Source organism: Homalodisca vitripennis, chromosome 3, assembly GCF_021130785.1.
Source record: "Homalodisca vitripennis isolate AUS2020 chromosome 3, UT_GWSS_2.1, whole genome shotgun sequence".
NCBI lineage: Eukaryota > Metazoa > Arthropoda > Insecta > Hemiptera > Cicadellidae > Homalodisca > Homalodisca vitripennis.
In genome coordinates, this window is record NC_060209.1 from 47,502,862 (window position 1) to 47,515,331 (window position 12,470).

General features: G+C 33.6%; 2 protein-coding genes across 2 annotated transcripts; both read right to left on the minus strand.

Moving 5' to 3' along the window:
- Window positions 1–8,698: 8,698 nt before the first annotated feature.
- On the minus strand, window positions 8,699–9,535 carry LOC124358186. Its single transcript, XM_046810478.1, has one exon. The coding sequence runs from the start codon at window positions 9,533–9,535 to the stop codon at window positions 8,699–8,701; it is 837 nt and encodes a 278-aa protein (XP_046666434.1).
- Window positions 9,536–9,656: 121 nt separating this feature from the next.
- Window positions 9,657–11,074, minus strand: LOC124358187. The gene is made up of 2 exons (XM_046810479.1): window positions 10,823–11,074; window positions 9,657–10,052 (listed from the first exon to the last, which is right to left on the minus strand). Exons 1-2 carry the CDS (start codon window positions 11,072–11,074, stop codon window positions 9,657–9,659), a joined length of 648 nt encoding a protein of 215 aa, XP_046666435.1.
- Between the last annotated feature and the right edge of the window lie 1,396 nt (window positions 11,075–12,470).

Here is a 12,470-nt window from a genome sequence, read left to right on the forward strand (position 1 = left end):
TAGTTCCGTTAAGCGAATGTAAACCCAATTCGTTAATCGTTTTTGATGATTGTATTTTGGAAAATCAGGACGTTATTAAGGAATATTTCGTAATGTCTCGTCACAAAAACATATCTTGTATCTATCTTTCCCAATGCTTTTCAAAGGTTGATAAACAAGTTATTAGAAATAATTTGAATATGTTGTGTGTTTTTAAGCAAGACGATCACTATTCGAGAAAGATTTACAACAATTATGTGGGATCTGATATGAGTTTTAACCACTTTAATGAATTATGTGATAAAATTTGGAAAGAAGACTATGGATTTGTAACTATTAATTTAACTTTGAAGCCTAAAAATGGTAAATATTTGAATAAATTTTCTAACATAAATGCTGCTCAGTGGTCTGACAAATCTACTTGATAAAATATTTGTTACAATTATTTTTACATTATCTTTACTTTTTATTTACATTATGAAAATAACAGAAAAACGGTAAATCTGTTCACGTTTCCACGTTCACGTTCATGTTTCACGTTCGTGTTTACGGTTCACGTTCGTGTTTCACGTTCATGTTTTACGTTTCGTGTTCATGTTTTTACGTTCCACGTTCATGTTTTACGTTTCGTGTTCACGGTTTTACGTCCACATTCATGTTTTACGTTTCGTGTTCACGTTTTTACGTTCCACGTTCATGTTTTTACGTTTCGTGTTCATGTTTTTACGTTCCACGTTCGTGTTTCACGTTCATGTTTTACGTTTCGTGTTCACGTTTTTACGTTCCACGTTCACGTTATACGTTCCACGTTCACGTTTCAAAATTTTTCTAATTAAATGGTGAAACGTAACTTCTGAAGAAGCGAAAAAACTTGATCAAATCGAAAAGAAATTAATCAAAGAATTTAAAGAACAGATTCGAATTGATAAAAAAGAACAAGAATTTATTCAAAAAATTAATCAACCTGTAACTTCTGCAATTAAAAATGTTGAAGGTAAAATTGAAAACGTTTTAAGCGATAATCACAATTTGATGAATTTGGTTCCAGTTGTACGACAATTTGCTGATATTTCGATTCCAGAATCTGAAGTAGAAGAGTTTGAATTGCCAAAATTACCATCTTCAACACCATTTAGACCTCGAATCATTGAAGACTCTACCATAGTTGAACCAATAAGTCCTGGAACAACGGATATAATAATTGGTTGAAATTGGTAAAAAATTCCTTCCTAGAGTAAAAGATGATAAATTTGGTTTGTATTGGGATAAAAAAAAGAAAAGTTTTATGATTGGAAAATTTGCCCGTGAATTTTGAACATAATGATATCATTATTAATGAAAAAACATATGAAGGAACTCAAGGTTTTATGGAGATTATTAACAGACTATGACGCTCCAAAAGATAATTTATATTCTGAAGAAGATTTGAAAAAGTATACAGAAATTTTATGGGAATCTGACTCAATTTACAAAAATAATGATCCATCTACTAAGAAGCCTAAGTCAAGTAGAGGTAAAAAATATATTAACTTAATTAAACCAATTTGGGAAAAAAGAATCGAAGGATCAGGTGTGAGAAAATACAGTGATAATAAGATTGAGTACAGATATATCGACGATTTGACAAAACTCGATGGAATTATAAATTATATTTATGCTCAAGAAAAGGCTGGAAACAACAATTTTTTGAACGAAAAGAAAGCGATTAAAGATTTTATTTCGAACAAACTTGATGAAATGATTGAAAAACCTGATGGAATTAAATATTTAAAACGAGTTTTGCCGGCAATAAGTTCATCTATGATTGAAGGTAGCGGACTTTTGAATGATTTTATCAACAATTTACCTTTTGAATTACACGTACCAACTTATCAGTATCTGGGGCCTGGCACAAAACTCGAAAAAAGACTAAAAAAGAGGAGATCCTGGTATAAATAAATTAGATCAAGCTGCTATGGAACACGATATTTTTTATGCAAAACATAGAGACACAAATTCCAGACATATAGCAGATAAAATTTTGCAAGATAAGGCAATGGATAGATTTTTATCAAAAGATGCTAGTTTAGGTGAAAGATTTGTTGCGCTTCCAAACAGCTGGAGCAATGTTTTTGAAGAGAAAACTAGGAATGGGAATCGAAGAGAACTTGAAATTTTAAACTATATAAATGGAGGTGAACGTAAACTTCAGCAAAAATCAGAAAGAAAAAAATAAAATCCGCTTTTAAGAAGAAAATACCCGTTAGTATTCAATTTAAAATAGATCAACTAAAAAATGGCGAAGATAAGATATTTTTAACAAATAGACAATACAATAAACTCGAAAAACATAAGAAAAACAATAAAGGAACCAGAATAGAATTTTCTTATAATCAGTTGAAAGAACTTAAAAAATGGTGGACTTTTGAAAGATTTATTAGATTTTGGAGAAAATATTCCAGTTGTTAAAAATGTTGTTCCTTATGTTCGTAAAGCTGCTCCAATCGTTAAAAAAGATGTGATTCCTATTGTTCGAAACATTTTTAAATTGGTTAGATAAAGAGTTGGAAGATGTTACAGGATCTGGATTAGATGAAAAAAACTTTGAATTACGTGAAATCAAACATTAAAAAAAATTTGAAATCAAACCTTTAACATTCGGGGAATTGGAAGAAATCTGCAAAAATATTAAACATTTTAGAGGAATCTTCATGAGAGATACATTACCTGAAAAAGTTAAGAAATTTGAATGTGGAATTGTGAATTTAGACTCGATTATGGGAAGTGGAACGCATTGGATTTGTTATTATAAAAATGATAAGAATGCATGTTATTTTGATTCGTATGGAAGAATTGAGGACAAACCACCTATAGAATTGATTAAATATTTGAAAAAATCAAGCGTCTACTACAATGATTCTCAGATTCAAGACTATAAAGATCCCCCAATTTGTGGTCATTTATGTGTTTTTGTGTTGAATGAACTGAGTGATGGTAAAGATTTTAAAGAAGTTGTTAACAAATTATTACTTAATAAATATGGATTCACAAAATATTTTTGACGTATTTGGAACACAAATTATTCAAAATGTAGATAATAGTTTGAATTTTGATAGTTTGAGAAATGAGTTTGATAACAAGTTTTATTACAAAACCTTCCAGATTCAGATATGTTTGCTGTCGAGATTGAAGATTTTAAAGCAGAATATGATAACAAACTTGCAAATTTCATGAGTTCAAATGAAGTTGCTGATAAAATAAAAACATTGGAAAAAAAGAAGTCGATGATGGTTGTAAAAAAATTTATTTACCAATTTAATGTCTCATATTGAAAAAAGCTGATAAAATTACTGAAGCGATCAAAGTTGAAAAGAATTATGTTAGTTTGGCTAATAAAAAAAGAATTGTCGGTGTTCGACCTGGTATTGACAAACATGATGTTGTTGTTAAAGAACAAATTTTTAAAACCTCTAAAATTATCAGAAAACATCGATATTGTTGATTTACATGATCCGAATGTTAAAAATGCCTTAGATTTTAAAGGAAAAAGAATTAGCAGTGTTAGTAAAGGAATTAATCCATTTGATGTTGTTGTAATGATTCAATTAGAAGATCCTATTAAAATGTTTAATGAACTAAAAACAAAATTATGGAGAATCATAAACAGCATGTTAAAGAATTTTACAAACAGAAGTCTATGAAAAACTTGATGAAAGAAGTAAAAGATCAGTAGACGATGTTGGTGAAATTAATGAAAAACTTACTAGATTTAAAGAGTCTTTTGATAAGTTTAGTTTAGATGCTACGAAAACTTTTGAGAATATTGGTCATAAATTTGTTGAATACAATGATTCTTATGCTGTCAAATTTCAAAATAAAATTAGAAGAAAAAATTAATAAGTTCGAGGAAGATCTTACTGAAATAGGTATTCTCGCAGGGTTTTATGCATGATAAAATTTCCTTATATAAATGGCGCTCATATACTGTGTGAGATGTAAAGAAAAAACTGCAACAAGTGATATAAAATACTATGCAAATATCAATGGAGTTAAAAGAGTTTCTGGAAAAATGTGCTGAATGTAACGCTAAAAAAGAGCCAATTTATAAAAACTTGAAATTTTTTTCTTAATAAATAGAGATGGCGGGACATTACAGTGCTTTTCGATCTTTTTATAATGTAACACGAAAGAGATTTGAAAAAAGAACATTGGGATGATATTTCTCAAAAAATATGAATTATCCGAAGATATGATGAGATTATACGTAAACAAATTGAATTGGTATTATAACATTGCTAAATATCAAAATCTGTCCCCAGAGTTCATTCAAGAAAATATACATTATCAATTAAAAGATCATATGTCTGTTCTTTGTCTCTATCAACACTTGAGTATAAATTTTTTGGATGAAAATAAAGATACAGTTGATTGGAACAATATTATAGATAGCGGTTACTATCCTGTGCAGATTTTATTGAAATATGTGGCCGAAATTGCAAAATTTAAGGAAGATAATCCTGAATATGACGAAGTAGATCATTAAAAATGACTAAAATTTATATCTTTTCTTATAAAAACGTACATTAGATCGATGAAAAATGATATCTTTCTTATACATGATGTTTAAAATTTCTAAATTTTCTCTTATTAAATGGCGGCGGACTACAGAAAATATGCTAGTGATATTGAAAAGGGCGGAGTTTAATAAATTTTCTATCCAAGTAGTAAACAACATTTGAATGAACCGAATAAAAGAACTGAGTTTAATATTGATTTTGGAGATAACTTTTGCTCGTCTTAACTTCCAGTTTTATATTTCTGGAACTTTAACAAAACAAGATGGTCAAGCATATCTTGGAACTGATAATGTTAGATTAATCGATAATTTTATACCGTTTTTATTTTCTAAGATTGAAGTAAGAAAAACACAATAAATTGATAGAAGAAGTCGAAAACTGTGGCCAATTAAGCACGATTAAAGGAACTATTTCGTATTCAAAAAGTGATGTTATTTCTCAAACTTCTAATGGCTTTGAATCAGATTTTAAATTTGGTGTTTTTGAAGCAGCTGGAAATTTATCTCATTTTGGATTAGGATTTTTTGAAAATGTTACTATTCCGATCTATAAAGGAGGATTTTATCTAAGTTTTATAAGAGCAGAAGACGATGATGTGATTCTGAAGACTGCAACTGGAAAATGTTATGCCTGTTGATGGAAAAATAACAATTACAGATTTTTTTATTAGAGTTCCAATGATTGATTATAAAACCACGAGTAAAATTAGGTTGATTGATGAAATTACAAAAAGTCAAAACATTATGTTTAATTTTCTAGATTGAACAATGTATTGAACAAAAAAGGTATTTCCGGAACAACTTATTCGTTCGATATTACAAATATTTATAGAAATATCTTCAATCCCCAAGTTCGTTATCATAGGTTTTCAAACAGATAGACAGAATAATCAAGAAAAAAAATCCTTCAAAGTTTGATAGTTTGGATGTAAAAAATATCAGAGTAAAATTGAACGGTTCTTATTTATCCAGATGAATTACAAAATTTAAAACATTTCAGGAGGTCTTTTCAGAATCATGTATCAGATGTATCAAGATTTTTAGAAAAGTTTACTGTAATAATAAGGAAATGTATTACAATCCTAAAGAATTTTTAGCGAATAGACCTATTTATGTCATTGATACAACAAAGAGTTTGACAAATATTTCTGGTTCAAAGAACGATATAATTATCAATATGGATTTTCAAAAAAGCTGTTACAAACGCGATTTGTTATATTGTTGTTGTTTCTGAGAAATTTTTATCGTATGACGTGATTAAGAACGATATTAGAGAAATTCAGTAGTTAATGATGTTCATATTATTTTCTTTCATTCCTTCTAATACTTCAAAAATATACTCTTTCGCCACTGAAAAATCCCGATTTCTTCCGTAATAAACTTTATAATTCATACACATAATATCCTAAATAGTTGTACAATAGAATGAAATTATTTCTATTTATCTCTGTTGTAGAAATGTAAACACATAACGTTTGTGCTAAAATTTGTTTCTCGGCAGAGTTAGTTCCATACCTTCCATTTATTCTTTTTGTAAAAATGGAAGAGTATAATGCCAACTGTTACAAGTGTTATAATAGAGAAGAAATTGTTGATAAAGATTAGTTTGTAGAGATTGTAATTTAATTTTGTATGAAAGACCTAAACCTAAGAAATTTCGAAATATACTAACACATTTGAATAATCTGCTTACAAAATTGCAATATGGAGGTAAAAAAACAAACACAATTTGTTACAGAATTTAGAAAACAGAATAAAAATTTTTACTTATCTCTTGGGAACCGTTGAAAAAATTATTTTCCTTTTCAAAGAATACATTAGGTTTGTAGGTTTAAATACACGCGTTTATTATGAGAAGATTTTACCTATAATCTTTCACTATTTGGACATTGAATTTGACTACGATTTTAAACCTGAAATCTTTGATGATTTTATAGTACATTCCCCACCCCCCCCCCCCCCCACCCCCCCCCCCCCCCACCCCCCCCCCCCCCCACCCCCCCCCCCCCCCACCCCCCCCCCCCCCCACCCCCCCCCCCCCCATTCTAGGAAATAGAAGTGAAACTTTTTAGTCACTATTACAACTTTACCCATTTCCCCAAAATGGGATTTTGGAGATGGGGCAGCTCAAAATGTTTAAATGTAAAGACCCATTACGTGACAGCTCACTTGAAATGTCTTGGTAAAAGAAGAACAACAGTAGAAACCAGAGCTTTCTATCTCAACCCAGTACAAAATGGTAGCAATTGAAATTAATTAAAACTTAATTGAGGCAAAGCATGAACATCCACATTCAGGTGTTTCTGGTGCCTATATATTGATTTTTACCCCGATCAAGAAAATATGTGCATAAGTAAGCTTAAAAAGCCTATTTAGTCAAAATGCAATCTATTTCTGTTGCTTTGTATTCTGCTTTTGATATAAGGGGAAGATTGTGCCATGCCTTCAGATTAGTTATTCAATCTATCTTGTATATCTATATATATAAAAATGAATGTTTGTATGTTTGTCCTTTATGGAATCGTGAAACTATTGGACCGATCATGAATGAAAATTTGTACGTATATGTATTTTTCCACGGAGAAAGGTTTATAAGCTATGCCCATCCCTTTCCCGATTCAGGATTCCGCCCCACTGGTTACAGAAATACCCATAAGAAATGCATTGCAGCAAACATATGTTAACGTCTTTTCAAATTTTTAATCAGCTGTTCTTTGTAAACATATATTACACTTATAGTTTTAATGCATAGAGTAAGCTTAAGAGAAACGACAAATTTTGTTTAAACTGTTTTTGCAATCACTGTTAAACATTAGACTTTACTATCCAGATAATACCAATTCAAATTTGACGTAAAAATTCACCTTTAACTGCAATATTTATTTAATTATAAACCATGCTCATGCTTGATCAGAAGAGTAATGCAGATATCATAATTACTATCTTACGTTGGCTACAAATATAAAGAATGTTTATAAAATCAAACCTTAGTTGTTTTTTTTGACAGAAGTAATGGTTCTCAAAACTCCGTGTGTACATATTCCTCTCGATCGAGACAACAAAAGCAAGCTCAATCGTGGCATCGGAGATATAACTAATTTAATCTAAAATTTATTATTTATAGTAAAAAAAAAATTTACTAAGTAATATAAGGGACTTCGGTTCTTAAGATTTGCGTGCGAAGCCGTGGGTAAACAAGCTAGATAGAGGCAGGAATATGGTACATAACCTTCATAATACGCCCAAGAGGCTCACGATGGAACGACTATCAATTATCTCAGCAATGTTTAGAATGTGATAGAAAAAGAATAAGTGAATATAGTGTACTCGTTTTCAACGGGGAAATTGCTGTAGGGTGCGAAGCCGCGGGCAACTTTTGCAAAAAAATTATTGAAATGCGCAGCAAAGCGCGCCGGGGCCCCGCTAGTATACTATATATATAAATGAATGTTTGTGTGTTTGTCCTTTATAGACTCAGAAACTATTTGACCGATCATTATGAAAATTTGTATGTATATGTATTTTTCCACGTAGAAGGTTTATATGCTATGCCCATTGATGTAACTCACCACCAGGAGGCGCTGCAAAATATGTAAGTTATCAAAGCGCCTGCACATTGTAAACTACAATTACGAGATAGTTTATTTATTTATTCTTCCAACGGAATTACACCACTTGTACATGTAATAAGTTAAAAGGAGTATAAACTATTAATGGCACTAATATAATGTATACATATATAATTAAATAACAAACAGTGTTAAAATAAGTAATAAAAAAAAACAGCGAATTAGTAATAAATATGAGTTAACAAATAACCAACGAAAAGGTAAAAAAAACAAAAACAATAATAAATAGTTAAATATATAAAAACGAAGCAACAGTAATAAATGTGTAGTGTATGATAAGAATTAAATAACAACTAAGTGATAACAAAATTTGACACATGCAAAAGTAACAATAAATAACTAGCGACATGCAAAAAAAGATAAATAATCAGTAACATGCGTAAACCTAATAAATAATCAAAACAACATCTTAACATCTTAAATAATTCAACATTGAAATAAATATAAACTAAATCCAACTACATGCATACCAGTGACGTGCCGTGTTTGAGTGTGTGTGTGCGTGCGCGCGCGCGCGAGGGGGCAGTGCTACTAGTTAGTTGTTTACAAGGGAAGCCACTTTTCTCTTGAAGGATGCGACAGTCTCATTGAAGAAATCAACATGTGGAGCAGCATCACCTCCAGTTCTAAGAAGTCTAGAGAGACCACTGTGGTAAGCGTAGTAAGTAGGATGGTAGCGTCTACGGAAGATGGTCATCGAACGAGTTCCTCTTGAGATGGAGAAGTCAATGCCACTGAGGAGACCTGGGCAGTCAAGGAGTCCATTCACCAGTTTGAAAAGAGTCACCAGATCCGTGAGCTGACGTCTTCTATGTAGAGGTAGGAGGTTAAATTGACTCTCGACTTCGACTTCGCTTATAGGAGTTGTGCGGTAAGTGAAACCCAACCTGGAGCCAAGCATCCTGATGAAGCGCTCCTGGACACCCTGTAGTTGGGCAATATGGTTGAATTGGTAGGGCGACCAAATGACCGATCCATACTCCAGAACAGGGGAGAACCAGAGACTTATACAAGACGACAAGAGTGTATGGTGAGTTGAAATGTTTCGTGGATCTAAATATGAACCCCAATAACGAGTTAGCTCTTGTGCGATGATTTGTAGAATGTGTTCCTGGGGACTGAGAGAAGGTGACATAATTACCCCCAGATCCTTGACCTTATCCACTCTCCTCAATAAAGTGCTGTTTAAATAGTATTCATTGGTGAAAGTATTAGCACCACGTTTGTAGGATAAGACAACACACTTAGTCGCATTCAACTCCATTCCGTTCGCACGACACCAGTCTCCAATGTTGTTCAGAGAACTTTGTAATGCTTCGTATCCCAGGTTAGTGGGGACTCTCTCAAAAATCTTCATATCGTCAGCATACATAAGGAAGTTCGTGGTAATAACACTGCCAATGTCATTCATAAATATGCTGAAGAGAAGGGGGCCCAGATGCGACCCCTGAGGGACTCCTGATAAAACTCCAAAAGGGCTAGAGGTAAGACCATCAAATTTGACGATAAGAAATCTGTCTTTCAGGTAACTTCTCCAACCACCTCAGGAGTGAGCCACGCACACCATAACCCTCAAGCTTTGAAATCAGCAGGTGATGGTTCACTCTGTCGAAGGCCTTTGATAAATCTAAGTAAACGCAGTCCACCTGGCTCGAGTTTCCAAAGGCCGACATTACATATTCCTGAAACTCGAGTAGGTTAGAAATGGTTGAACGGGACTGTAGGAAGCCATGCTGCTCCAAGGATATGCATTTCCGCAAATGAAAGTATAGGTGGTCCAAGATAATGTTTTCATACAGTTTGGCAATAGCAGACTGGATCACAATAGGTCTGTAGTTCCTCACGTTTTTACGGTCGCCGGACTTAAAGATGGGCACAACAAAACTCCGCTTTAACACAGAGGGAAAAACAACAAATCCATTTAATCGCAAGCTTTAACAGGGCAGAGAACAAGACAGCGAGATGTGGAGCCAGAACAGGAGCGCAGAATTTTAATACAAGCGGAGGGATCTCATCTGGTCCCCCACCCTTGGTGGCATCAAGTGCTTTTAGCCTTTTTTCCACATCTGTCGGTGATATGGAACACGGAGGAACCGTGAAATTCCACCCAAAGTCACATGTAGGAATAGCGACAGCTGTATCACTAAAAAACAGTAGAGAAGTAGTCAGCGAAAAGTTCACACTTTTCCATTGGAGTTTCTGCCACTTTAGAGTCGAAGTTCAGAATGGTAGGAACAGTAGAGTCACTCTTTATGCTGTTAATGTGGGACCAAAATGATTTGATATTAGTAGGTATACTATTTTCAATATTACTAGTGTATTTGTAAAAACAGGCCCTGGCCAGGTCTTTGCATTGCCTTCTTAAATTACGGAAAGTTTCTAAATGCGAAGGCTTTTCAGTCATCTTGTACTTTTTGTGAGCAATTTTCTTATCAATAATCAACCGCTTAAGACCGTTAGAGAACCATTTTGGAAAGCTTGTTGAGTAAATTTTTCTCAGGGGAGTGTTTTTGAGCACAGTTTGACGTATAGTCCCACAGAAACCGTTAAAATAAGCTTCAATGTCAGTTGATGAGTATAGTAATGGATAGCTAATATCTTGGAGTTCACTGAATATGGCATCCATATTGCAACGGCGGAAATTGTGCACACATCTTACGTTGGCAGAGAAAGGGGCCTTTTCTAGACTCAAAAGGATGGAGAGCGCCGGATGGTGTGCATCTTCCGGGATTAATACGTCCTGAGCTGGGAACACTGCAAAGTCAGGGATGGATGAGAAAATGAGATCCAGATATACCCCTCTGAAATTGGGTGTGTAGTTAATTTGTTGCATATTGTGAAAAGACGCCAAGTTAATCAAACTTCGAGATGCCCCAGAGTCCTGTCGAATATCACAGGCAGACCAATCCATGTTAGGCAGGTTGAAATCGCCCATCAATAATACAATTCTCAGAGTAACCAGCACAGGCAATAGCCTCATCAACAGAGTCACAGAAATCATTGTAAGTAGTGGTTGGCTGGTTAGGGGGAATGTATACACAACCAAGAAGATTGGAGCCTGCTAATAAGGTGCAGGAAACAAACAGACATTCTATAGCAGAATGATACGTATCCAATAAATAGCTAGGAATAGTGTTGCGCACAGCAACAAGTACAACCGCCTCCGCTTGATTTTGCACTAGTAGCCACTGATCTGTCGCACCTGTATATAGTAAAATCAACAAGACCAAGTTCTGAGTTTTGAATTTCCCGGGATAGATTTGTTTCCACCAGGGCAATTACATCGTAAGAGGAAATAGACACATTAAGAGCAAGTTCAGTCAATTTGCTTCTTATACCATTCACATTTTGAAAATAATAATTAAGTTTGTGTGGTGTTCCGTTGGATGTTAGACGTTTTTTTGGTTTCTTGATAATTTGAGGAACGTTATTGACATATTTAATAGTAAGGTCATTCTCCCCGCGAGATTTACGCTCGTCCAATTCTGAGTTCAAGGCCTGGAGGTGCTTGACTTCACGTGGAGTTCTATCCCTGGACAACTTAACAGATGCGAAGCACGGGTCGACCAAAGTCGCCGAATCAGCACGAAATTTACCGATAATAACTGGAACATCAGCCGCATTATCCAGAATGACTTTAAGGGGTCTTACTTTGTGTATAATAACCACACACTATGTGAAGGCGCTAAGTTTTTATGGATATTTGTCTTTCAAATGAATTTCTGTTTGGCCTTATAGCTTGAATGTTAGACCACTTTATTATCAAGTACATGTACGTGTACAGTGGCTATAAACATACACTTTTGGCAGATTTTCTTGATAGTGTCAACAAGGTAAACTCTACATCAGCGTTGACAATATAATTCACTTGGACCAGAAGTGCTCATACACGAGCAAAGCTTACAAAAAGCGTGCGAAGCCGCGGGGAACAGCTAGTATTTTCTAAAATTTACATGTAAACAAATGTTTCTGCCACTTTGGTGAGCTTCAGCTGAAAGTGTCAACAGCTGTTTAGGGTCACTTAACTTTGGAATATGGGTTGTAAATATAATAAATATTTTCCAGAATGATTAAATATTCTGAGAAAATGTTCCCATGTTTCTCACCTTTTAAAACTTGCTTGGACTTTACAAATACTTCAAAACCAAAATTAACCAAATCGGCCCAGCCGTTCTCAATTTTGAGTAAGACTAACAAACGTTATTTCATTTTCATATATAGAGATATAACAAAATAAATGTATGCCAACATTAGTCTAGATTCTCAGAGCCCAATTGTTAATTGAATTTATTTGTATTATATCAGTC